The sequence below is a fragment of the Scyliorhinus canicula genome, chromosome 3, assembly GCF_902713615.1.
Source record: "Scyliorhinus canicula chromosome 3, sScyCan1.1, whole genome shotgun sequence".
Taxonomy (NCBI): domain Eukaryota; kingdom Metazoa; phylum Chordata; class Chondrichthyes; order Carcharhiniformes; family Scyliorhinidae; genus Scyliorhinus; species Scyliorhinus canicula.
Genome location: NC_052148.1, coordinates 182,861,275 through 182,885,143, shown reverse-complemented (window position 1 = coordinate 182,885,143; position 23,869 = coordinate 182,861,275). Strand labels below are relative to the sequence as shown.

Genomic DNA, 23,869 nt, shown 5'->3' with positions numbered 1-23,869 from the left:
AACAACTAGACTTCCCTTGCTAAAGGCTGGGTGCGGCTGGCTGGGTTTGTGTTGGCTCGGGTTACAGAGACTTCCCGCACTAAAGGCCAATGAGGTACAAAATAATTGCAGTTTTTGCATGTGTTCCAATTCAGATTAACAGTTAAAAGATACCTGACCTGTCAGTAAGAGCAGGGGTCCTAAAACCAACCCAGGGGTACACCTTCCGACATTCCGAAAAAAAATTCACCGCTATCCTATGTTTCCAGTCACTCAGCCAATTTCATATCCATGTTGCTACTGTTCCTTTTATTCTGTAACCACTAACTTTGCTCACAATCTGTTGTTCATGAGGACTTGTTTATGAAGTACAAAAACCCATTAGTACTGCAGGAACTGTAATTGAAAACTCCAACATTCCTAATAAATCTTTAAAATTAGGAAAGGTTTTGATAGAGTGGATACAGAGAGAATGTTTCCCCTGAGAATGGGGAAGAGCGTAACTAGAGGCCATCAATATATGATAGTTAACAATCCAACAGGGAATTCTTTACCCAGGGTGTGGGAATTATGTAGAACTTGTGACCATAGGGAGTAGGTGAAACAAATAGTTGAGAAACATTTAAGAGAAAGCTAGTCTTCTATGTGAGAGAAAAGGGAATAGAGGCTGATGATAGGGGATTCACATGAGGGAAGATGGGCAGAGGCTCAAGTGGATCATTAACACACGTATGGACCGTTGGATCAAATGGCCTGTTTGACTATATACCCTATGTATGTATCCTGGTTCACTATCATAGAATAGAATCATAGAATCTTTTCAGTGCAGATGGAGAACATTCGGGCTATTAGGTCGGCACCAACTCTCCGAAAGAACACCCTCTCCCCGTAACTCCATCCAACCTTTTGGACACTTAAGGGGCAATTTAGCATGGCCAATCCACCTAACCTGTATATGTTTGGACTGTGGAAGGAAGCTGGAACACCTGGAGGAAACCCACGCAGTCACAGGGAGAATGTGTAAACTCCTCACAGACAGTCACCCAAGATAAAAATCAAACCTGGGTCCCTGGTGCTGTGAGGCAGCAGTGCTAACCACTGTGCTACCAGGCCACCTATATTAGAGGACCCCTATCATCACCAGTTTGATTTCACTAGAAAGATTGTTGCTGACCTACGCCACTGGCTCCATGAAGATCTGCAGATAACTCACCACAAAAACAGTTCTTTCCCTAGGTTACCACAGCATTAGCAGACTGTTCATTCCTCCATGTTACCTTAATTACCATCCAACTCTGCCCCAACATTGAGTGATACATTTCATGGCTTTTTAACAATAACTGTGCTTCTGAAGGAGTAACAATGTGCAAAAAATTTATGATATTTTAGCTGAAAAAAGAAACATGCTGCTAAAGCTGTGGTGATATGCATCACTGTAAATACACAAGGGGTTAATGTAAATACATGTAGACTAGCTAGAAACTAGAGGGAGCACCAGAGATATGACACACAGACACTCAACCAATAGAGCAGTTAGATAGGACACAACCAATGGGCATTCACGATACACACTGAGGTGACGCCACCACAGGAGGGCATTACACCAACCCATATGTAAAGGACACAACGCACATGATCTTCCTCTTTCCAGTGGAGACACTCAGTGAGTACAGACACAGGGTTGATTCAACATCACACCCACCGCGTGGATTGTAGTAGACTGGTTAGTCAGCCTGAGTAGCTATAGCAGGATTAACAGTAAAGGCGAATCCGAGTAGAAGTGTAAATAGCTTAATAAACGTGTTGAAGTTATCTCCACGTCTGAACCTTCCTTTGTCAAGTGCACCACAAGGAAGCCGCTTATGCTACGCCTAGAGCAGAACAAGACAAAAGCTTTTCATCTTGCACACAGTGGGACAGATTCAATAATATCAAACTTCAAAGGGAACAACTACTTATCATGCATGAGCAAATGGTACTGATTAGATTCTGATTGGGTGAGGTTTTGCCATAGAGATTGCACAAGGAAACAGTTATCCCCAAGCTTTTGTTTAACTTCAAGCAAGTCAAATTGACTCTGATTTTAAATGGTTGTCATAGGGAATGCACCACAGAACCATCATCTCCCATGTTTGTATTTAATAGTAAAAGGAAGAATGCCTGGACAGCTTTTTTTTAAAGAGAGGACAGATCACTGTGTGACTATATGTAGCTTCTAGCCAGTATAAGAGTGGGCCCGACTGATAATCTTAAATTGGTTGTTAGTGTAATTGGATTTGTTTATTGCCATGTGTACCGAGGTACAGTGGAAAATAGTCTTCTGCGGACAGCTCAGACAGATCATTCTGTACATGAAAAGAAAATACATAGGGCAAACATAAAATACACAATGTAAATAGACACCGGCATCGGGTGAAGTATACAGGAGTTTAGTACTACTCAGTACAGAAGATATGTGAAGAGATCCGATCAGTCTAAAAGACAGTGGCTTAGGAGTGTGGTAACAGCGGGGAATAAGTTAGTGCGTGTTCTCAAACATTTGCATCTCCTGACTGATGGAAGAAGTTGGAAGAGTGAGTAAGCGGGGGGGGGGGTCTTTGATTATGCTGCCTGCTTTCCCCAGGCAGCGGGAGCTGTAGATGGAGTCAATGGATGGGAAGCAGGTTCGTCTGATGGATTGGGCAGTGTTCGCGACTCTGTAGTTTCTTACGGTCTTGGGCTGAGCAGTTGCCATACCAGGCTGGGATGCAACCAGATAGGATGCTTTCTATAGTGCATCTGTAAAAGTTGGTACGAGTCAATGTTGACATGTCGACTTTCCTTAGTTTCCTGAGAAAGTATAGGCGCTGTTGTGCTTTCTCGGTCATAGCGTTGACCTGGGTGGACCAGGACAGATTGTTAGCACACTCGGAATTGTTCGGTAAGCGCTGTCCAATTGTGAAATCACATTTAATGTTGAACACCATGTGGTGATATGCATCACTGTAAATACACAAGGGGTTAATGTAAGTACACGTAGACTAGCTAGACACTAGAGGGAGCACCAGAGACATGACACACAGACATTCAACCAATAGGTCAGTAAGATAGGACATGACCAATGGGCATTCACGATACACACAGAGGTGACACTACCACAGAAGGGCAATATACCAAACCATATAAAAGGACACAGCACACATGATCTTCCTCTTTCCAGTGGAGACATTCAGTGTGTACACAGGGTTGATTTGAAACACATCATACCCACCACCTGGATTGTAGCAGACTGGTTTGTCAGTCTGAATAGCTATAGCAGGATTAACAGGAGAGTCGAATCCAAGTAGGAGAATTATTAACAGTTTAAATAAACGTGTTAAAGCTATCTCCAAGTCAGAACCTTCCTTTGTCAGAGTGCATATCAAGGAAGCAGCTTATGCTACGTCAAGAGCATAACAAAACATGGTACCAGGAGTGACCATGTAAATCCATATAGTTACAACACCTCTCCAAGTCTGAACCTTCATTTGTCAGAGTGCACATCAAGGAAGCAGCTTATGCTACGTCAAGAGCATAACAAAACACACCAAACAACATGTTCTCGGTTTTACAAGAACAAGCTGTTTGATTATGGTCAATATGTGTTGCGAACAACCATTTCATGCTGCTACAATGCAGTAACAGCATGAGTGGCATTTTCCATTAGGAGGAAAGGAACATAAGAAATAGGAGTAGGCCATTCGGTCCATTAAATCTGTTGCACCATTCAAACAGATCATGACTGATCATCTATCTCTAATGCCATTTCTCTCAACTATCCCCATGTCCCTTGATGCCATTGTCCAGAAATCTATGCATTTCTGTCTTGAACATGCTGAATGATTGAGTTTCCACAGCCCTCTAGGAGAGAGAATTCTGAAGATTCTCCACCACCAGATGCTTCCATTGAACCAAAGAATGTGGTATATGAATTTCAGTTTTATGTGTTGCTAGGATATAGGCCGTAGGCCCCAAGACTTTACATCCACAAAACAGATGTTGCACAACCAAATTTTCAGGACCACACCTCTCTTCCTTTCTTAGAACGTAGATAGGCGATTAGCTTTATGGTATCATCTCTGCACTGATATTAGTCCTTCTGTGTCTCCCTCATGGTGAGCAGAATTGGACATCATACTCAAGCTGCATTGCAATCCAAGCACCGCACAATTTTATCTCATCTTCCTCTGAATGTTCTATGTAGTTCAATATTTCAGTGGAGTTTTTGTTTGCTATGAGAATTAGAAATAGTGGGAGCAGAATAAGGGTCGGCCATCTGTCCAATCAAGCCTGCTCCATTGTTTAGTAAGATCTCAAATCCACTTTCCTGCCCATTTCCCAATCCTCTTGATTCTCTTAGAGTCCAATTGCTGTCCAAATTGACTGGACATGTTGAGAAATCAGTAGTCTCAGACCCAAGGTCTCTTCATCACCATCTTTAGATGTTTCAACACCAATCATGAAGTATGCACGTGATTCATGTGTGCCGCACTTTTCACATTCTCATTAAGTTTAAAGGGGGGCGTCTGCAAGGGTCAGGAGGGAGTAGCAGTGGGTAATCAGAGGATGGGACATGAGGGCAGGGTGACCCGTCTTACGTGGCCTGTGGTTGCGCAAAGTGACACCGGTCATATGGGTCCCCCGACCCCCTCCAATACCATGCGCCACCCACAAGCAGGCATCATGCAGCTCACCTAAGAGGGGCACCCACAGTAGTCCCTACAGGAGGGCATCAGATGAGGGATTTGGAACATACTGCTGGTATGGATAGGCCAGCCACCGATACACCTGCCAGCAGGAACAGGTGCCTACCAGCAAGGACGAGTGCTGGGGCCAGGGGTATGGGGCAGAGGGAAGAGTGCCAAAGGGAATGGCCAGAGCTGGGCGTGAAGATGCGGGATGGGGGAGGTGGGGTGGTGGGACGTGGACATGCTGGGGCAGGGGCTGGTGTGCAGGTTGGGTCAACCATGTAGCCCAGTGGACCTGGTTGGGAACGGAGGTACGCACCATGCTAACATGTCTGCCTTTTAGCCCCTGCGCACAATGGACTTCAGAATTCAACCAGCAATGGTGGTCTTCATCATGGGTGCCACAGCGCTGGGGACGCACTAGGTTGTGCGAGCAGGAGCTGCTCGGAGAGGACCCTGCAACAGCGAAACTTGGCCCAACAGGAACAGGAGCCATCCGGTGAGGATGAAGAGCTGGCTGCTCAACAGGCCAAGGAAGAGATGGGAAGAAGGCACCACATCAGGCCTCGTGTGTACGGACAGCGCCTGTCATTCGAGGATCTGTCGGACCGGGCATGCCATCGAAGACTCTGGTTGAGTAGGGGGCAGTGCGCCATATCTGCCGGATCATGGTGCACCTGGAACTGCGGAGGTATGGGGGAGGACATCCACTCCCAGGGGCCTGCAAGGTGACGGTCACCAGAAACCTTTCCACAACGGGGTTCTTCCCAGCTCCGAGGGGGATCTGTCTGGGATCTCACAGACCGCGTGCATAGGTGCATCCGTGCTGTCACGGAGGCCTGATATGGTGGGACTGCACAATATATCAACATCAATGTGGACTGAGCCCACCAGGTTGCCCAGGCAGCAGTGTTTGATGCTATTGCCGAGATGCCACGGGTCCAAAGGGTGATCAACAGGATGCATGTCACCTTACGAGCACTGGCCCATGACCTGCTGGTCTTCGCAAACCAAAAGTGGTTTCACTCAATGAGCATGCAGCTGGTGTGTGACCAAGAGCTGCATATCATGCACGTTTGTGCTCAATACTGGGCAGTGTGCACAATGCTTTCATTCTGGCACAGTCGACGGTTCCTGTCATCTTCGAAGCGTATCCATGTATGCGGGGTTGGCTCTTGGGCGGCAGTAGTTATTCGTTGTGGTCGTGGCTGAGGACACCTATCCAGAGGCCACAGACCGATGTGGAGACCCACTACAACAATGCCCATGCTGCAGCCAGGGCTATTCTCGAGCAGTGCTTTGGGATCCTGAAGGTGCGGTTCAGCAACCTGGACTGCTCTGGAGGGGTCCTCCAGTATAGCACTAGGAGAGTTTCACACAGTGGTGACCTGCTGCATCCTCCACAATATCGCGCAGCAGAGGGGTGATGTGTTAGAGGAGGGGGATGAATGCCAGGCCTTGTCTGACAATGAGGATATGGAGGATGGCCATAATAGGCAGGACATGGGATCTGGGCAGGAGGCTGCACAACATTTGTGCCACGGCCACGCTCTAATCGCCTCCAGGTTTACTGACTAGAGGGCCTGGCCAAAGACACAAACATCCCACCCCACCGAGCAACCACCCCCTCCCATAACCACCCATCCTACACATTCCATTCGTACAATCCCACCAAACTCTTGGAGTGGTAGATGTGGGTACTAAGAGGCTGAGGGTTGGGGCCATGTGGGAGGGGTGGGGTGTCGGAATGATGTGCATGGCACAACCTTGGTGCCCATGACCACTTCTACCATCCAACCATCTCCCCCCACCCCCTCCCCAGTGCCCCTCTGCAGCCAGCCCAGCCCATCCCTCACGCCCTTCTAACAGAGAACCCTGGTAGGTTGGAACGTTTGTGCACAAGTGTTTATTTGAAAATAACATGTGAACATCACGATAAAGGTTTGTGCCCTAGCCCCTCAAGCTATCCTATGGGCTGCACGAGTGCCAACTTAACTGGTGCCTACATTCCTGGCCTTAGAGGCCCTAATGCTACGTCTAGGTGGATCCCCAGGTGGTACATCAGCGGTGGAGGCGGCCTGCTGTGATTCACGCCCTGTGATATGGGTCCCCGTTGACAGCCGTCCTCTGGAAAGACTACGCCTGGATGGGCCCGGCAGATGCTCTAGTGTCCCAAGTGGTGTGTTGCCACCCTGTTCTGCCTGCTGCCTATTCGATGCGCCAGAGACAGGCAGGGGAGGGGGTGGTGGGTAGTCTGAGGTGCTGTGGTCACCGGCACAGGCCTCATCATCTCCTCCTCCCCCCCCCCTCGAGTTGCCTGATGGCCCCTAGGCTACTTTGTGGGACCGGGGCGTGGCCGGATCGAACTAATGATGCCGCCAATCCTGCAGGCCCTGCTCTCATCTTGGCCAGTGTCTCCATGCTCAGGACCATCTGCCTCTAGGACTGTGCCGCATACTCAGTAACTGTGTCACCTCCCTCCAGGACTAGCTCAGGTCAGTCAGCGTCCGGGCAATGTCATTGACACCCTTAGATGTAACCCATTGTGACTGGACCAAGCTCTGGAGCGCCGCTGCAATGTCCAGGTGGCCCTAGCACATGGCAGCCTGTGCCAGGGCAGCCCTGTCCTGTGCCTCGGCCACTGCCCATACTGAGTGTCCCAGACCTTGGATATCCTGACCCATGGCTGATACCTTTGCCCCAAAGCTTCCACCATGGATGCCATCAGTGCGGTGTTGGCCTGTGTGGCACGCATGCTCAGCACCGTCTCCTCCCCTTGCAGGCAGTTGGACTCCTCCAACTGCACCTTCAGACGCTGGATGGTTGCTGACAGCCCCTCATGTAGTCCTTGGCTCTGTGTTTGCATCTCCATTATTGATTCCCCATTTCCAGAACTTGGGGCTGGACTGTCCTGCAATTGTCTGCTCCCTCAGGGGTTCTACCTTCACCTGATGTACCGGAACAGCTGAGTGGTGTGCACTCAGAAAGTGCCCAACTGACACAAGTCTCTCTGGGGTGGTGAAAGGTTAATCATTGCAAGAAGTAGGAACAGGAGTAGGCCACTTGGCCCCTTGAGCCTGCCCTGCCATTTAATAGGATCATGGCTGATCCAACTTTCCTCACATCCACTTTCCTGCCCTTCAGATCTTCAAATCTCTCTGGCTGTTGCCCCGTGGGGATCAGTGGTACATTCAAGCAGATCATAAATGTTTGTTCAAAGGAGAATTACTTTATCGGATCATTGACAGTTTATCGGCACAATCTCCTCAAGGATATTCTCCCTATTTTGGGCAATCTTCAAATTGGTCAGTGAGCCATTTCACCAACTCCCTGCTAGCACTGGATATTCCGAGAATTTTCCACAAAATGTGACATCAGTTGTTAGAATTTGCTGCCCCTGCCAGACTGGCGCATTCAAACAGCACAATGATGACATCTTGAGTGTGTGGATTACATGTTCTCCCATAACCTCATTAGCAATGCGTGGTACTATTGAGACCAGCATTCAGCATTGCTAGAGCTGGCAGATAACATTCAATAATTAAATGACCCTGCCTGGTGAGTGTAATCAATCATGGTAAAATCAATGCACTCTACCTTATTGGCAGATGCTGCTCTTTGCATCACAGGAGCTGTACTGAGAAATATTGGCCCCGATTTAACTAAATGGGAGTAAAGTCCCATAGCGCGCACGTTTAGCCACGTGTTTTCCTGTACTCGCAGCGCCGAGAAACACAGTGCTATCAAATGTCACTCGGTTTAGATGGGGTGCCTCAGCGGGGAAGGCGCAGCCAAGACTGCTCCATTTTGTGCACTGAAGAGTGCTGCTCGAAAGTGTAGCGAGAGATCAGGATGCCATTTTTAAAGCATCCTGATCTCTGGAACCCGAGCCACAGCGACCCCACCCAGCCCCAAGTTATGGTTATGGGAGGGTCACCGGGTCCCCCAACACCCATGCAGGGCACCCACAGCCCGATCGCTGCCATCTGGATAAGTCCCTTGCCAGCTGGGCACCTTGGTAGTGCCAGGCTGGCACCCAGGTAACACTGCCAGAGTGCCCAGGTGGCACCAGCTGTGCCGGGGTACCACCCTGCCCACAGAGTGTGCAACTGGGGACCTCCGATCCCCTGGGAGACCCCCACAAGTGCCGTTCCGTAGGTCCTCTTTGGTGGAGACCAGTGCTGAATGGCACTCACCCGAGATCTCCAAGGTGAAGGGGATAAATCATATTGCTCTAATGTGCAAATTTGCCAAAAAGTGACCCCACCCACATCGCAACGTCTAACACGATATCGCAAGGCGTTGCGAAGCGGATAGATCCCGGTTGTCTTTCAGGCACAACATGACCGTTCGATCGCGCCCAGCATTTCAAAAAAGATTGCCATCAGGAAATTTGATAGTGTCAGTGGGAGAACCAAGGAATTTTCCGGTATGTATATGGTCCTGGATACTTCATGCAACAAACCTAAGTGTCGCACAATTAAAAAACCTTCAAAACTTCTGATGGAATGCAATAATTACACTATTATTTTGTTGCGCAAGTATTATAAAATACATTCTAATCCAGGTACTGAAATAACTGTGTCAACATTTGGAAAGGAATTTAGAAAATTTAAAGGACAAATTTGAAGGGGAGAAAATGTGTTGAAAAACTCAAATTCATAATTTAGTAGAGGTTCATCACAACCATTGCTATAAGAATGAAAGGTCCTTGGGGGGATTAATTCATACAACAGCTCTAACAACGTTGATGTTTACTGCCATTACTTCAGATCTTCAAGATTCATAATTTTTCTGTCATTGCAATGCTGACATTAGCTTATCCTGAATAAGAACTGCATATCTTTAGGACTTAGATTTTGATGCAGCAGTAGTTATAAAAGGTCTGGAGATTAAATCCATTAGACTGAACTCCACTTCCTTTTAAACAGCTAAATAAACTTTATGGATAAGCAATTTACTAAACTGATTTCGTCGGATATTTTCTTCCTATTATTGTTAAGCTAAATATGAAATATGAGCATGAAATAAGGAGTGATAACATATTCTAAATGGGGATTTGATGCAATTGCCTGTTGTGCTTAAGAAGATTTATTTGCTTTTTCTTTTCCATTAGCTTTTAGTGTAAGAATAATCCCCAGAGGGATTCTATAAATGTAGCTAATGTTAGACACAAATGGCTGAGAGGGTGTCTTATACATTTCAGGTTTGATCCTCAGAAGGGCTTCTGGTGCCAGTTGCTTGAAGGAGGGAAGACAAAGTGTCTGGGGAAAAGCAAAGGCAGAAGGTATCCAGCGATGGATTTAGAGGTATTACTGTTTAATAAAAGCAGCAGCCTAATCCTAATACAAATGTAATCCAATGCTTTCTTAATTTACATCACAGACCTCTGTGAACACAGAAACTGCATGGGAAGATTTTCTCAATCATTTCACACTGTGAGGTACCTTGCAAGCCTCAAATGCACATCTGAAAATCATAGACAGTAGATCTGCCATTTTATCTGTTACAAGGATTCAGACTTGGGTAGAATAAATAACGACACTGGCAAAGCTCTAGGATTATAAAATTCTCAAACTAATGTTATTGAATAGCCCCCAATCAAACAGGTAGTGCCAGGATAAAAAGTAATGTCCCAACATTAATGGGGAGGTTAGGTTCCCATTCTGGTATTTCTGGGATATGGTTGTGACCCAATATTAACCTCCTCCCCCACCTTGTACGTTGACCTGGTCAGTATTTCCAGCATTTATGTTTTCCAGCACCTGCAGTATTTTGCTTTTGCTTGGTGTTTGTTCTAGTTACTTTTTCTTACTGTCATTCTCCTGCGAGGCTGTCGATTATTGGCCATGTCTAGTTTCCCTTAAAAGTTAATAATATAAGACTGGAATTACATACAGGAAAGACTGAATAAGGATAGCCCGTTTCCTCCCCTGAAGGACATTAGTGAGCAGTTGGATTTTCACAACAATCCCAACAGCCTCACTTTACGCTATATTTCCAGATGTTTTATTACACTGAATTCCACTGAGTTTTATCACAATGTATATGGGCAGCACAGTAGCACAGTGGTTAGCACTTTGGCTTCACAGTGCCAGGGTCTCAGGTTCGATTCCTGCTTGGGTCACTGTCTTGAGCGGAGCCTGCACGTTCTCCCCATGTCTGTGTGGGTTTCCTTCGGGAGCTCCGGTTTCTTCCCACAAGTCCTGAAAGGTGATTTGGGCATTTTGAATTCTCCCTCCGTGCACTTGAACAGGCGGCAGAAAGTGGTGACTAGGGGCTTTTCACAGTAACTTCATTGCAGTGCTCAGTGCTACTTGTGACAATAATAAAGATTATTATTAATTCAAATTCCCAAACTGCTATCATTTTTTGGATACATGAGCCACGCCTTTGAAAGACTTAGTCCAGTAACATAACCACGACTACTACCATGCCTCATATTACAGTAAATAAAGCTGTACCTGATATAATCATAATAATGGTATTATTTTCACCATGACAATCTTGGAATAAGGAAACCAGTCTTATTCATCCTGAAACATAGGAACTTTCTTTGAGGTCATTCATTGGAGGACTCCAGTTTCTCTTTGGATCACCTTTTCATCCTGACCCTACCAGAAAGCCTGGGCATTTCATTAAGATGCCTGTCTTCCGACAAGTGTTATCTTGGATCTCCGTCAGTGCAGGGAGGAGGGAATGGAAGCCAATGCCACTGGCCTTGTGAGCGGTGAGCATTTTAAAACTGGTGATCCTCAAAAAGACCTCTGGAGACTGTCACCAAAAAAAAGTATAAAAAGCAGCCTTTTCCACCTGAACATGGAACCAGAGTGAGCACTTATCCTGAATCCGCATTGACACTGCACTTCCTGATCTCCTATTACCCCAACCACTACTACCCTATTGCCGAGCCTGGTGTTAGTGTCCCCACCACAGTTTCTTCCCAACTGCGAACTCCTGGGCCACTGATAGACCAATTTTGCCTGATCTTCTTGCACAGAAGTCAGTCTCACCAATTCCTGGACCACATTTGCACCTCAAAAGAATAAAGCAAAATCTCCATGTGGTGCATCAATGTTGCAGAAAATGAATGTGTATGTAATGTGGTGCCCTAATTACCTTTTTCTGGAAAAAAATGTTAATGCTTTATAATGTGGATAAATCAGGCACTCCTGTTTTTTGGTATAAGCTGAAACATGGACTGCTAATTTTGATTTAATTATATATTTCTGTTTGTCCTTTTTTCCCCTTTGTAGTCCAGAACATTCCTCTCACGATACTACAAGGACCACAATGTTGAACTGTCCAAGCTGTTCTATCGACTGGGCCTGCCATTGCCATCTTGGCTGAGGGAAGAACTGCAAAAAGTGATGAGATAGTTGTTGTTGGAAAGCTGGAAGCAAATAACAATTGCTCTCTGATCAGTCCCAACACACAGCACCCTGACCAAGTCCATCTCCTAAGTTAGGAGTGACTGTCAAATAAAAAAGCAACTTTCTACTATACCTCTACAAACAGAAAGTATTTGTTGATCTTTCCATATGCTGGCATGTGGTATTGTGAAGTTGACAGCAGTCAAGGAAATGTGGGTCAACGGTCTGTGGTTGAGTTATATGTTAACTGGTGACGTTAAGTCAGGGTTCCGTTTGCACCCCCCCACCAACTCGCCCCTCCCTTTTTCCCCACCCACCCACCAACCCTCCCCTCCCTTTTCTGAGGATTAAATGACTTACTGTAAGGACAGAAAAATGTGAGTGTTTTTTTGTAAATGAAACCAGTGCAGTGCTGGTTAACTGTCTGGTACCTGCGGTGGGAAAAAAAATTGCACTATGTTACTTTTACTGCCATGCATTTAAATTAATCCAATATCATAATCTTGCCATTATAAACTTGTATTTAAAATCAGTGGAGTTTCCAATCATTTTGGTTTGGATATTAAGAAATTACAGTTTAAACTGATGACCAACTACCCGCCACATAATTTGCCTGTGAAATCAGTATCCTTACCCTATTATCCCCTTATTATTCCCTTATCCTATCCCCAGGATCCTAACCCTAACCTTAATTTAGGTTTAGTGCTGATGCAACAGTTCCTCAGAAGTGAACCTGCTAACTCACAGGTGAACACGTCTGAGAGGGAAGTGAGGTTGATTAGCTGACCATCATTAATGATTCTTTGTGTCTCATTTCGGAATAGTATTTGGTGATATGGTCATCAATAATAAAGCATACAAAAGGCACAAAATAAGAACAATCTTGCAATCCTCTAGCAACTACTGGAAAAACGTTCTCCTGCTCTGTTAGGACAGGAATATCAGTGAGTGCACTTTCTCTGAACCAAGTGTAATTGTGTTGGATGATCAGTATATCCCTCTCTCCCAGACGTGCATACAACTGAGGGTTTGTACAAATAGCTAGTGGTCCATTCTTTTGACTCAATGATGTCTCTTTCCAGAAGGTCAGGATGTCAGTGTGTGTTGCAGCAAAGAAAAAGGTTTGTGCAAGCTACACTACAGCATTGTAGATATGGACTTGTGGGCACTCATGATTCACTCAGACACTGTGAAAAATGAAAAGACATATCTGTTTAGCCTCTCGTGTGCTGAGATTGGTAGCTTTGATGAGCAGTTACTTAACTAAGACCTGATATTGTGAAGTGAAAGCTATTGGGGTTTCTCTTTGTCTGCACGTGACAAATGGGTGGAAGGTGTGCTCTGCAGCTGTCCTGAATAGTCAGCATGGGGCCCATCTTGTTATCATGTAGCCCCCAAGCTGTCAGAGCAAACAAGAGGCAACCTGCCAAACTGGAGATAAGATGCTGGACAGTACAGCTGCTCGCCAAGGCACTGCAGCAGCAGATTAGATGGAAAATGTATTTTTCATTGGGAACACAAAAACTGTGGAGCAACATTAACTTCAATGCGGATCCTACAGTGAGCACATCAATTTTCAAATCTGTTAAAGTGGAAAGCCCACAAGGGACTGCCAGAACAAAAAACATTCAAAAGCACAATTCAGCTTTAACTGACAGCAACTATGGATTACTTACAAAGTTGCTGGAAATGGACACCTTTCAGTTTGTACCAACCATGGTTGGTGGACTGGAACAGTAACTGGGGGTGTTCAGTTAGGCAGAGACAGAAAGTGGACTTGGAATCTAAAAGGAATCCATCTGGAAAATTAAACCATCTAAACAGCAAGTAGTAAGTTACATAGAATTTACAGTGCAGAAGGAGGCCATTCAGCCCATTGAGTTGGAAAGAGCACCCTACTTAAGCCCACACCTGCTACCCATCTAACCTAAGGGCAATTTAGCATGGCCAATCCACCTAACCTGCACATCTTTGGACTGTGGGAGGAAACTGGAGCACTCGGAGGAAACCCACAGAAAGAACGTTCAGACTCCACACAGACAATGACCCAAGCAGGAATTGAACCTGGGACCCTGGCGCTGTGAAGCCATAGCGCTAACCACTACGCTACCATGCTGCCCTAGTTGAGGTGGACTAGTAACTGCTGCCTTTCAGTTCTGCTGCAGCCAGGTTCTGAAGCAAAAAAGGAGAAAGTTTTTTTTTTAAATGCTCCTATTTTTCTTAAATGCCCCATGAAGAATCTTTGTTTAAAGGAGGTTCCAAAACTGCAATTGCAGATAAATGCTGCGATGTTGTCTTTCATTCTTGATCTCCAACCTTTCCCCATTTTGCCTCAAAGCACTTGAAAGCAATAGCATAGAGTCTTGCATAGATCTGTGATCGGTGTTTCAAAGTGCAGAGCCCTTGACAGATGTGAACACCTCCAGATCCCTATTGCACTCCAGGTAATCCATATACCTGTACCAGCTTTTTGCTGCAAGCAGCAAGTAATTCAGCAGCAGTCACACAATAGCATATCTCCCATAAATTCCCAGGTATGTGAACCCAGCAGAGGAAACACATCCAAAAGTTATTTGAACTTGAAGACTCAAAGATGAAATTACCTCTTATCTACCATAGAACCTGTAGGCCTAGAGTAACTGCAAAACAACAACTGTGCCATTCCATTACCTTTTTGTAGTTATTCTGTTCCTGGTCTGTCAATAAAACAGTGGTCATTGGCGCAGGAACAATCTACAGCACTCCAAATAGCTGTATATTTTGAACTATAGGCACTGGCTGTCATTGGTTTAACGTATGGTTTTATTTTGCTTCAGATATGTACATGCCTGATGTATAAGAGATGTCAAGTCTTAAATATTAATACAGTTTGCTGCCCTCAGGACGATAACAACTAAATTAATCTGGCTCAGTCTCTTAAATCATCTTTGAATAGCACAGGATGCAAATGAAATTATATCCTTTTCAATTCACATAAATATGTTTGGACAGTGACAGAGTTAGAGCTACAATGTTGAAAATGGTTTGATCAGTAATATTTATCTCATTGAATTTAGAAACGCTATAATATTTTGTTTACACTGTCCCAACACGTTTTACTTCAGTAACTGCTACAAATGTGATTTTTCTTACCCAGAATTTTGTTCTGTTGCTATTAAAGATAGTTATTTAGCCTGGGGGTAGAATTTTGTGATGTATCATTTATGGCTGTTGAAAGACAGGGCACAGATGTTGCCATATTTCACACGGATAAGATTTCATAAAGAATCTTTAAAAGGCAGACAGTCAGAGCAGCAAATATTCCAGATCGCTTTTATTACACTTTCCAACATCTCCTGTACCAATATAATTTATATTCCCCAATATAAACAAATGGATTTACATTGAAAACAATCTTTAAAAAGCAGGCTAGCTCGACAATCAGGCACGGTGGCACAGTGGTAAGCACTGCTGCCTCACAGCACCAGTGACCCGGGTTTGATTCCAACCTCGGGCTACTGTGTGGAGTTTGCACTTTCTTCCCATGTCTGCGTGCATTCCTCTGGGGGCTCCAGTTTCCTCCCAAAGATCAAAGATGTGCAGGTTATGTGAATTGGCCTTACTAATATTGCCCAGCAGTTAGGTGGGGTTGCGAGGATAGGAGCGGAGGATTGTGCATAGGTAGGGTGCTCTAACAGAACAAGAGCTGGTGCAGACTTGATGGGCTGAATGGCCTCCTTCTGCACTGTAGGGATTCTATGATCCTATAATGTTTCTTGGCTAGTAATCCAGCGGGCAGCATGAATAATCTGGAGAAATATGGGGCGGGATTCATAGTGCACGGTAGCATAGTGGTTAGGGCAATTGCTTCACAGCTCCACTGTCCCAGGTTCGATTCCCAACTGGGTCACTGTCTGTGCGGAGTCTGCACATTCTCCATGTTTGTGCGCGGATTTCCTCCGGGTGCTCCGGTTTCCTCCCACAGTCCAAAGATGTGCGGGTTAGGTAGATTGGCCATGCTAAATTGCCCGTAAGTGTCCAAAAAGGTTAAGTGGGGGTTGCGGGGATAGGGTAGATATGTGGGTTTGAGTCAGTTGCTCTTTGTAAGTGCCAGTGCAGACTCGATGGGCCGAATGGCTTCCTTCTGCACTGTAAATTCTATAACCCCCCCCGCCGGGTCGAAGAATCGGCATGGGATGGCATGTATCCAGCCCCCGCCGGCCGTCAAATTCTCCGGCACCGGAGATTCGGCGGAGGCGGGAATCGCACTGCGCCGGTCGGCGGCCACTCGCAGCGGCTCCCCACGGCGATTCTCCAACCCCCAATGGGCCGAAGTACCGCTCGTTCTTTGCCAGTCCCGCCGGCGTAAATTAGACTAGGTTCCTTCGACCGGCGGGACCTGGCGGTGCGGGCGGGCTCCGGGATCCTGAGGGGGGGGGGTTCCCCCACGGTGGCCTGGCCCGCAATCAGGGCCCTCTGATCCGCGGGCGGGCCTGTGCCATGGGGGCACACTTTCCTACGCGCCTGCCGTGTCAGCCTCCGCAATGGCCGATGCGTAGGTGAACCCCCCCCCTCCGCTCATGCGCGGGGATGACGTCAGCAACCGCTGACGCTCCCGCGCATGTGCGGACCCGCGCCGGCCGGTAGAGTACCTTCGACCCTAGCTGGCCTGGTGACAAAGGCCTCCCACGCCGGCCGGCGGGGCGCAAACCACTCCGGTGCCGGCCTATCCCCTGAAGGAGGATTCCTCACCTTTGGGTCGGGCCAACGCCGGAGTGGTTCACGCCACTCCGTCCCGCTGGGAACGGGAGAATCCCGCCTATGAGTTCAAGTCTCGGCACCATGACAGCTGATAGAATTTAAATTAAATTAATAAATCTGTATTCTCATTAATAATGGTGGAGTTATTTGATGGTTGTAAAAGCACATCTTTTCTTCGCTCATGTTCTTCAGAGAAGGTAATCTGTCGTCCTTACCTGGTTTGGTGTAGATGTGACCCCAGGTCCACAATGCAGTTGACTTTGAACTGTCCCCTAAAATGTTGTATCAAACACTGACAAACAAAAAGCACCACATGGACTGCAGGCTGTTCTAGCCGGTGACTCACCACCACCTCTTCAAGGGCCATTGGATATTGGCAATAAATGCTGACCTTCCTCACATTCCAAGGATTTTTTTAAAGTGTGATCTTTGAACAGCCCTTAGACGATTCCTCCAACAGAGTACTAATCAAGATGGTATCTTCCACCACTTGTTAGTGGAAAAACCACATTGGCCCATAACTTCTACAAAGTGGCAATCTCCAGAGAATTGCCACTCAATGGACTTACCTGCAGTGGGATTTCTAAGTCCCTGTCTTGTCCAACCTCCCTCAGAAGCTGGGTGAGACAGGAGCAGCAAAGTTGGACCCTGGCAGCATTTTGTTTGTCATGGAGTAACTGGGGCGCGGAGAGATCACTCCACTCACGACAGTTGGGGAGATTTAAAGTGACAGTTTACAGGGAGCAGGTAAGTTTTAAAGCTTAGGGAATGGGGTGGGTTGGCATTGGTCTGCGAAGTGGGGCTAGTTCGGGAGAGGAAAGTTGGACTGGGTTGCACCAGGAAGGCGTGTCGGGTAGGGTGGGGGTGTGGAGGGGGGTTCAGCCTGGTCGGGGGGTGGGGGGGGGGGGGGGTGCTGGTGGGGAAGGGTGTATGTTGGGTGGTGGGTCCCCTGGGGGTTGTGTGTGTGGAGGTGTCCAGTGCAAGGCTGGGTCTGGGTGTTTAAATAGTTACTCTGGAGTTAGAAGTTTTTTTTCCATTTGACTCTTTCAGAGTAGCTATAGGGGAAAACTGGCAGAACCATCCAACGTTAGGAATTTAAATCGCTTCTGTCGGATGATTCACAGTCCAGCACAATTGTCCAGAGGCAGGTAAACCCTGACGTGGAAACTTCCGAGAGGGATTCCCAGCACATCCTAGGAGTGCCCTGTAAATGCGACGCTTGGGAACCCGGATATTTGGGGGCCATTATCCTATTTTGGGTTAATTATCAATTATGCATTTGCAGTGGGAAGTTTGACTTGCCAGTGTACATATCAGAATAGTTGAGAGTCCCCAAAATATTAGAACAAAGCCAGAATCCTGTGTTCTCTCTGATGGCGGGATTAGAGGCAGGAAGGGCATTTATTTAGGCAGGGTGGGCCAGATCCTGCCGCCTTCCTACCTCTGCCACAATTAAATTCCGAGCTGGAATGTCCATGGTGAACCTTCCTGCCCATGGCCAACTGAGGCCCTTAAGTGGCCGATTAATGAGCACTTGCAGGCCTCACCGCCCACCACTGGTACCAACCCAGCTTCAGGCCTATTACCATACAGCCTACACAACAAATGAAACTGCGGCCAGCTTCTCATCTCTGAGATATTCTCTTGATCAAAGGCACTCAATGCTACTGAGAGCCACCCCCCCCCCCCCCCCCCCCCCCATTATTTCTCCCCCACCTCTCCTCCTCTCCTCGTGACCTCTACATTACGTACCAGTGGCCTGGTTCTGCGATCCCAGATCTCTGGTGCTTGTCCTTCCGGAAGCAATCACAGCCTCCTGATTGACTAGCTACCGCCCTCTAATCGGCTGCCAGCTCTCGCGAGATGAGACTTCTGGCCCTGGGATCTTGATTCAAGTAAAGGTCCTTCACTGAGCTCAGCATTGCCTGATTGGGGTGTAGCTCAGCTCTCCACCTAGCACATGAGATGTATCCCCAACGCCTCAGCAAGATTCCGCCCGTAGAAACAGCTCCATTAAACGAAACCCTAACATCACATAGTGGGCTGCCGACAGACTGACATTACTCTCTCAGGAGTCAGGTTATGTCATCTTTATTTTGCTGCCCATAAACTGAGCCTTCCAACATTCATTCAGCCATTATTTTTCCAGCATTAATCTTAATTGTTTGAACTTAATTTATTGTTTCATTCACATTGAATCAAATAAAAGCTGGAGAATTTTTCTCAAAATTTGGAAAATGGCAATTGGTAGTTTTGCTCACTCAAAATAGTATGCATGATCCCGAGGGAGTCTGTCACTGTTTAGAAAGCACATTTTAAAAACGGTGAAAATGTAGCAAAGATATAATCATGCTAAATACATAAAGGACTGAACTGTATGGCCCTTCCTATGGGCGGGGCCTTCCAGACACGGCCAGGTCGATGGACTTTTGAACGGTTTGCCGTATTTTCCAGTCCTGCCATCTCCACAAAAGGGCTGTAAAATTCTTCCCAAAGCCTACATGAATGATTACTGAGTGAAGATTCCACAGATTTAATGTCAGCAACAATAGGCAGCATTTGTATAGCCCTTTTATTGTAAAATATATCTATCTTTCTTACCTGAAGCACATTTTCATAGAATCATCGAATTTACAGTGCAGAAGGAAGCCATTCGGCCCATCGAGTCTGCATCAGCCTTTGGAAAGAGCACCCACACCCCACCCCACCCCGTAACCCAGCGACCACTTTTGTGGACACTAAAGGCAATTTATCATGGCCAATCCACCTAACCTGCACATCTTTGGACTGTGGGAGGAAACTGGAGCACCTGGAGGAAACCCACGCAGACATGGGGAGAATGTGTAGAATCCGCACAGACAGCGACCCAAGCTGGGCATTGGGCATGAGACCCTGGAGCTGTGAAGTAACTGTGCTAACCACCATGCTGCCCAGTTAATTTTAATGTTCCACATTGCCAGTGAGGACCCATGCTCATAGAAAGTGCAGGTTATAGAATTGTTACACCCTATCACTGACTCATACTACTTGGGGCCTAGCTCCCTACATGGAGTGAGGGGTCGTAGAAAGATTCATATTGACCCCACTTACAGGGTTATCAACCATGATCAATAAATAAATTGTGGCGTCATAGCAATTTTTAAAAGTGGATATAGTGCAAGTCATGTGCATTATTATTCCCAGTGGCCTTTGGATTTCGTTTTTACACTTTCCAGCATATATGTGTGTACGTGATGTGTGTAAATTTTAAAATATATTTTGTCAGGTATTTTTATCCTCATGAGAAGATAGACAACAATTATAAAGGTGAATTATCAAAACTACCATAATAGTATGCTTGATTTTTGATTCTTATTTCAAGATCCTTCTTGCGACCACACTTTCTTCAGCCGAGAAAGTAATGTTATATTAGCAAATGAAATACATTCCTTTTTCTGCAATTTGGCTCAATAATAATCCATTTATTTTAAACCAGTTAACATGTGTATTAATATCATGTATACATGGCATCCAAATGTGCTAAGTACTTGTCTGAAAACCGAAGCAACTGCTTTGTCCTGAAAATGAATTGCTAATAATGTTATAGTATAAAAGTAGCTCTTTGTTGCGGTAACTATCTTTCTGCAATCTTCTTCAGAAGGTGGCTGCCCACATCACCCGAACTCGGTGTCATCTGTTGTATTGTTTCTTTAGCGAGGATCTGAGCAACTTCTTTCGATTCCGGTAGGGAAGAAGCAGTCCATTCAGGTTCCGAATATGCCATGCTTGAGCCCAAGAATCAGGGGACATCAATTTAAGATAAGTGGCAGCAGGTGTAGAGGGAACATGAGGAAAAAACGTTTTTACACAGAGGGTAGGTGGTGGTAGTCTGGAATTTGCTGCCCGAGTTGGTGGTGTAGGCAGAGACCCTAAACTATTTTAAAAGGTACCTGGATCTGCACCTTAAGTGCTGTAAGCTACAGGGCTATGGACCGGGTGCAGGAGGTTGGGATTAGAAAGGGCATCTGGGTGTCCTCAAGCTGGCATGGATAAGGTGGGCCTAATGGCCTCCTTCTGTGCTGTAACTTTACCATGATTATAAACTGTTCCGTTATCATTTTGCTTTATTCCTTCATATCACAATTATTCAATACCACCTTTGACATGAAAGTAAAATATCTATTGAAATTTGTGTTCAACCAAACAAAACATACAGCAATCATCTCATTGAATATTGTTTGAAAAAAAAAGGTTAAATGAGAGCCTTGCCTGCCAACCATGTGATGGGAGATTTCAACATGACATGGCAATTAATTAATTTAAATGTGTGGAATATATGTTGGTGAGGAGCAAGCATGAGAATATTATCACTTGCACCTTTTCCTGCAGATCAAAAAGGTAGTATGCGCTGGAATACCGAGAAACAGGAATAAATAAATCATTCAGCGCTTTGAGTATGTCCACTATTCAGTCCGATCAGGACTAATCCGCATCTCAACTCCATTAACCCACCCTTGCTCCATAGCCCATGATACTTTTACTGAGCAAAAATCCGTCAACCTTCGTCTTAAAAATTCAGTTTACCCACTGTCCAATGCCTTTCGTGGAAAATAATCCAGATTTCCACTGCTTTTTGCACGGAAATCTTGGGCGGGATTCTCCATCCTGTTAGAACCTGGCACAGTGCACCCCCGCCAGCAGTAGGATCCTCCATCCCGGCAGTCGGCCAATAGGGTTTCCCATTGTGACCACTCCCAACCCACTGGTAAATCCGTGGGCGCTGCCGACGAAACGGAAGACCCCGCCGACGGAGAATTCTGTAGATGGTTCCTGCTTTCACTCCTAAATTGCCTGAAATTTAATTTTTAAATTAGGCCCTCTTGTTCTGGATTTTTCCACCAGAAGAAATACTCTTACTGTTCACAAACACTTTGATGAGATCAGCCCTCAATATCAAAGGAATACAAACCAGATCTATGCATCAGATATATCAAATACTAAGGGCAATTTATCATGGCCAATCCACCTAATCTGCACATATTTGGACTGTGGGAGGAAACCGGAGCACCCGGAGGAAACCCACACAGACACAGGGAGAATGTGCAGAATCCGCACAGATGGTGACCCAAGTTGGGAATCGAACCTGGGACCCTGGAGCTGGGAAGCAATTGTGCTAACCACTGCGCTACCGTGCCACCCTGTGTCCTGACATAATCCCATAAGACATAATACATATGTTCATGCTGCACAAGATATGAATATTGACACTGCTAAGAATTCGCTGCTAAGTATTATCCTAATGTCCAATATTTTGTTAAAGTATCAATGTTTGCAAAATATTTTCTATAATTGATTTTACCAGGAGCTGACTTATATTTTTTAAATGTAGCAAATTTGGCTCCTATGATATGTTGCAATTTGAAAATTGCTGTAGGAATGAAAGAAGTGCAGGATGACCTTTTGGGTGTCTTTCTGCTAGTAGCAGATCAGTGCCATACTGTACTGGTTCAGTTAGTTATATCATTGCCAACAATTTAGCAGCACCATTATTGGCACCGACATAACAGATGAATGAAACTATGAGGAGGTTAGCAAGCAACGAACAGCAGAATCAAACATACAAGGGGATATGACATTATTAAAAGGAGAACTAACACTCTTTGGTGAGAACGTAAATCTCCACTACAATTCATAGGTTTCCATTCTAACTCTGATATTAGTACATACAGATTGAGTAAAAATCCATGTTGAATCTGTCAATCACTTTGTGCATTCCATTGTATTCCACACATGATTTGCTACAGGACATCCAAGTGGAAGTTGTTTTTTATTGATCTCGAAAGCAGCTTAGAGGCGTTGTGATAATTTATTTTTTGTGACAATTGTGTACTTTTTCATATTTAGTTTGAGCATTATCTCGATCCCTTTTCAACCCAGCATTTTTTTTAAATCCGAGGTAAACACAAATAAAGTTCCAAATGATTTAGCATTATAAACAGTTTTTTACAACTCATTATGTATTTATTCTGTTGCTGTCATTTACTAAAATTAAAACGTGAGAATAATTGTTGAATTTTATATCAGACATGTTAATTAATTACATTTGGGTTTTTTTCTCCTACATACTAAATTCTGCACTTTGCCGTGACTTTCTGTTTGGTTAAACCTTCTAGTTTTGAACATCAATACCTTTTCAAGGTGGTTAGATATTCTGGCTTAAGGTCTGATATACACAAATGTGCTGTATATAAAAATGTATATTTGCAGTCATGTCTGTGTGCTGGAGGAGTTGGGATCAAAACAAAATGTATTATTGAGACCATCGGTGTAGTGCAAATAGGTGTGTATGTACATTAGACTATCTGGAAGTCAATTCTGGTACTCTATTGGTTTGTGTACAACAGTTTAATAACCTGTATCTAGTTTGATGACAAACAGCCTGTGTAAAATAAATAAATCAACTGTTTCATTTGATTCATTGCTTCTTATTTTTTCCTTTAAATCTGAAAAATATTGCATTGAATGCTGTTCAAATTATAGCTAATTTTCTCATTGAATTTACATTGGATGCGATCAAATGGCCTCGTCTCACGCCCAGCTAGGTGACACGACCTGGCCGTTAAATATCGCGAAAGGGTTTCACGGGATTTGCGATGCTTGGGACACCCCTCAAGATCAAATGAGATTTCGCGAGACGTCGCGTTCTGAATCACGCGCTCGCCAGCCGAGACTCACCCAAGGCCCGGGAACGAACGCCATTTCACACTGGTCCACACAAACGTGGGCCAGGTGTAACGGCACCTGGGTGGTTCCCCAGGCCATCAGAGACCCCTGGCTAGTCGGACAAGATGGAACCATGGCATTTCCACTGGCACCTTGGCACTATCAGCCGAGCACCTTGGTGTTGAGAAATTGATGTGGCATTTAAAAATGGCGCCCCGATCTCTTCCTGCACTGACGAGCTGAGCTTGAGTGCAGTAAGTGAGGCAAGTTTGGCCTCGGTGGGGCATTCTCATCAAGACCAGAAAAAAAACAAGTGTCCCGTTTGATAGCGAAGTTGAAACAAGACTCTTTAACAATTTAAATCACGCC

General features: G+C 45.5%; 1 protein-coding gene across 18 annotated transcripts in view; it reads left to right on the top strand.

Annotated features, from left to right (window-relative positions):
• Positions 1-15,962, top strand: part of ndst3 (N-deacetylase/N-sulfotransferase (heparan glucosaminyl) 3) — a 1,441,915-nt gene extending 1,425,953 nt beyond the window's left edge. For all 18 annotated transcript variants that reach the window (XM_038791879.1, XM_038791880.1, XM_038791871.1 and 15 more), the window contains 2 exons: positions 9,892-9,994; positions 11,942-15,962. In XM_038791879.1, coding sequence (XP_038647807.1) covers positions 9,892-9,994; positions 11,942-12,064 — 226 coding nt within the window. In that variant the 3' untranslated portion in view covers positions 12,065-15,962. The remainder of the gene's footprint in view (positions 1-9,891; positions 9,995-11,941) is intronic.
• The last annotated feature ends 7,907 nt before the right edge of the window (positions 15,963-23,869 follow it).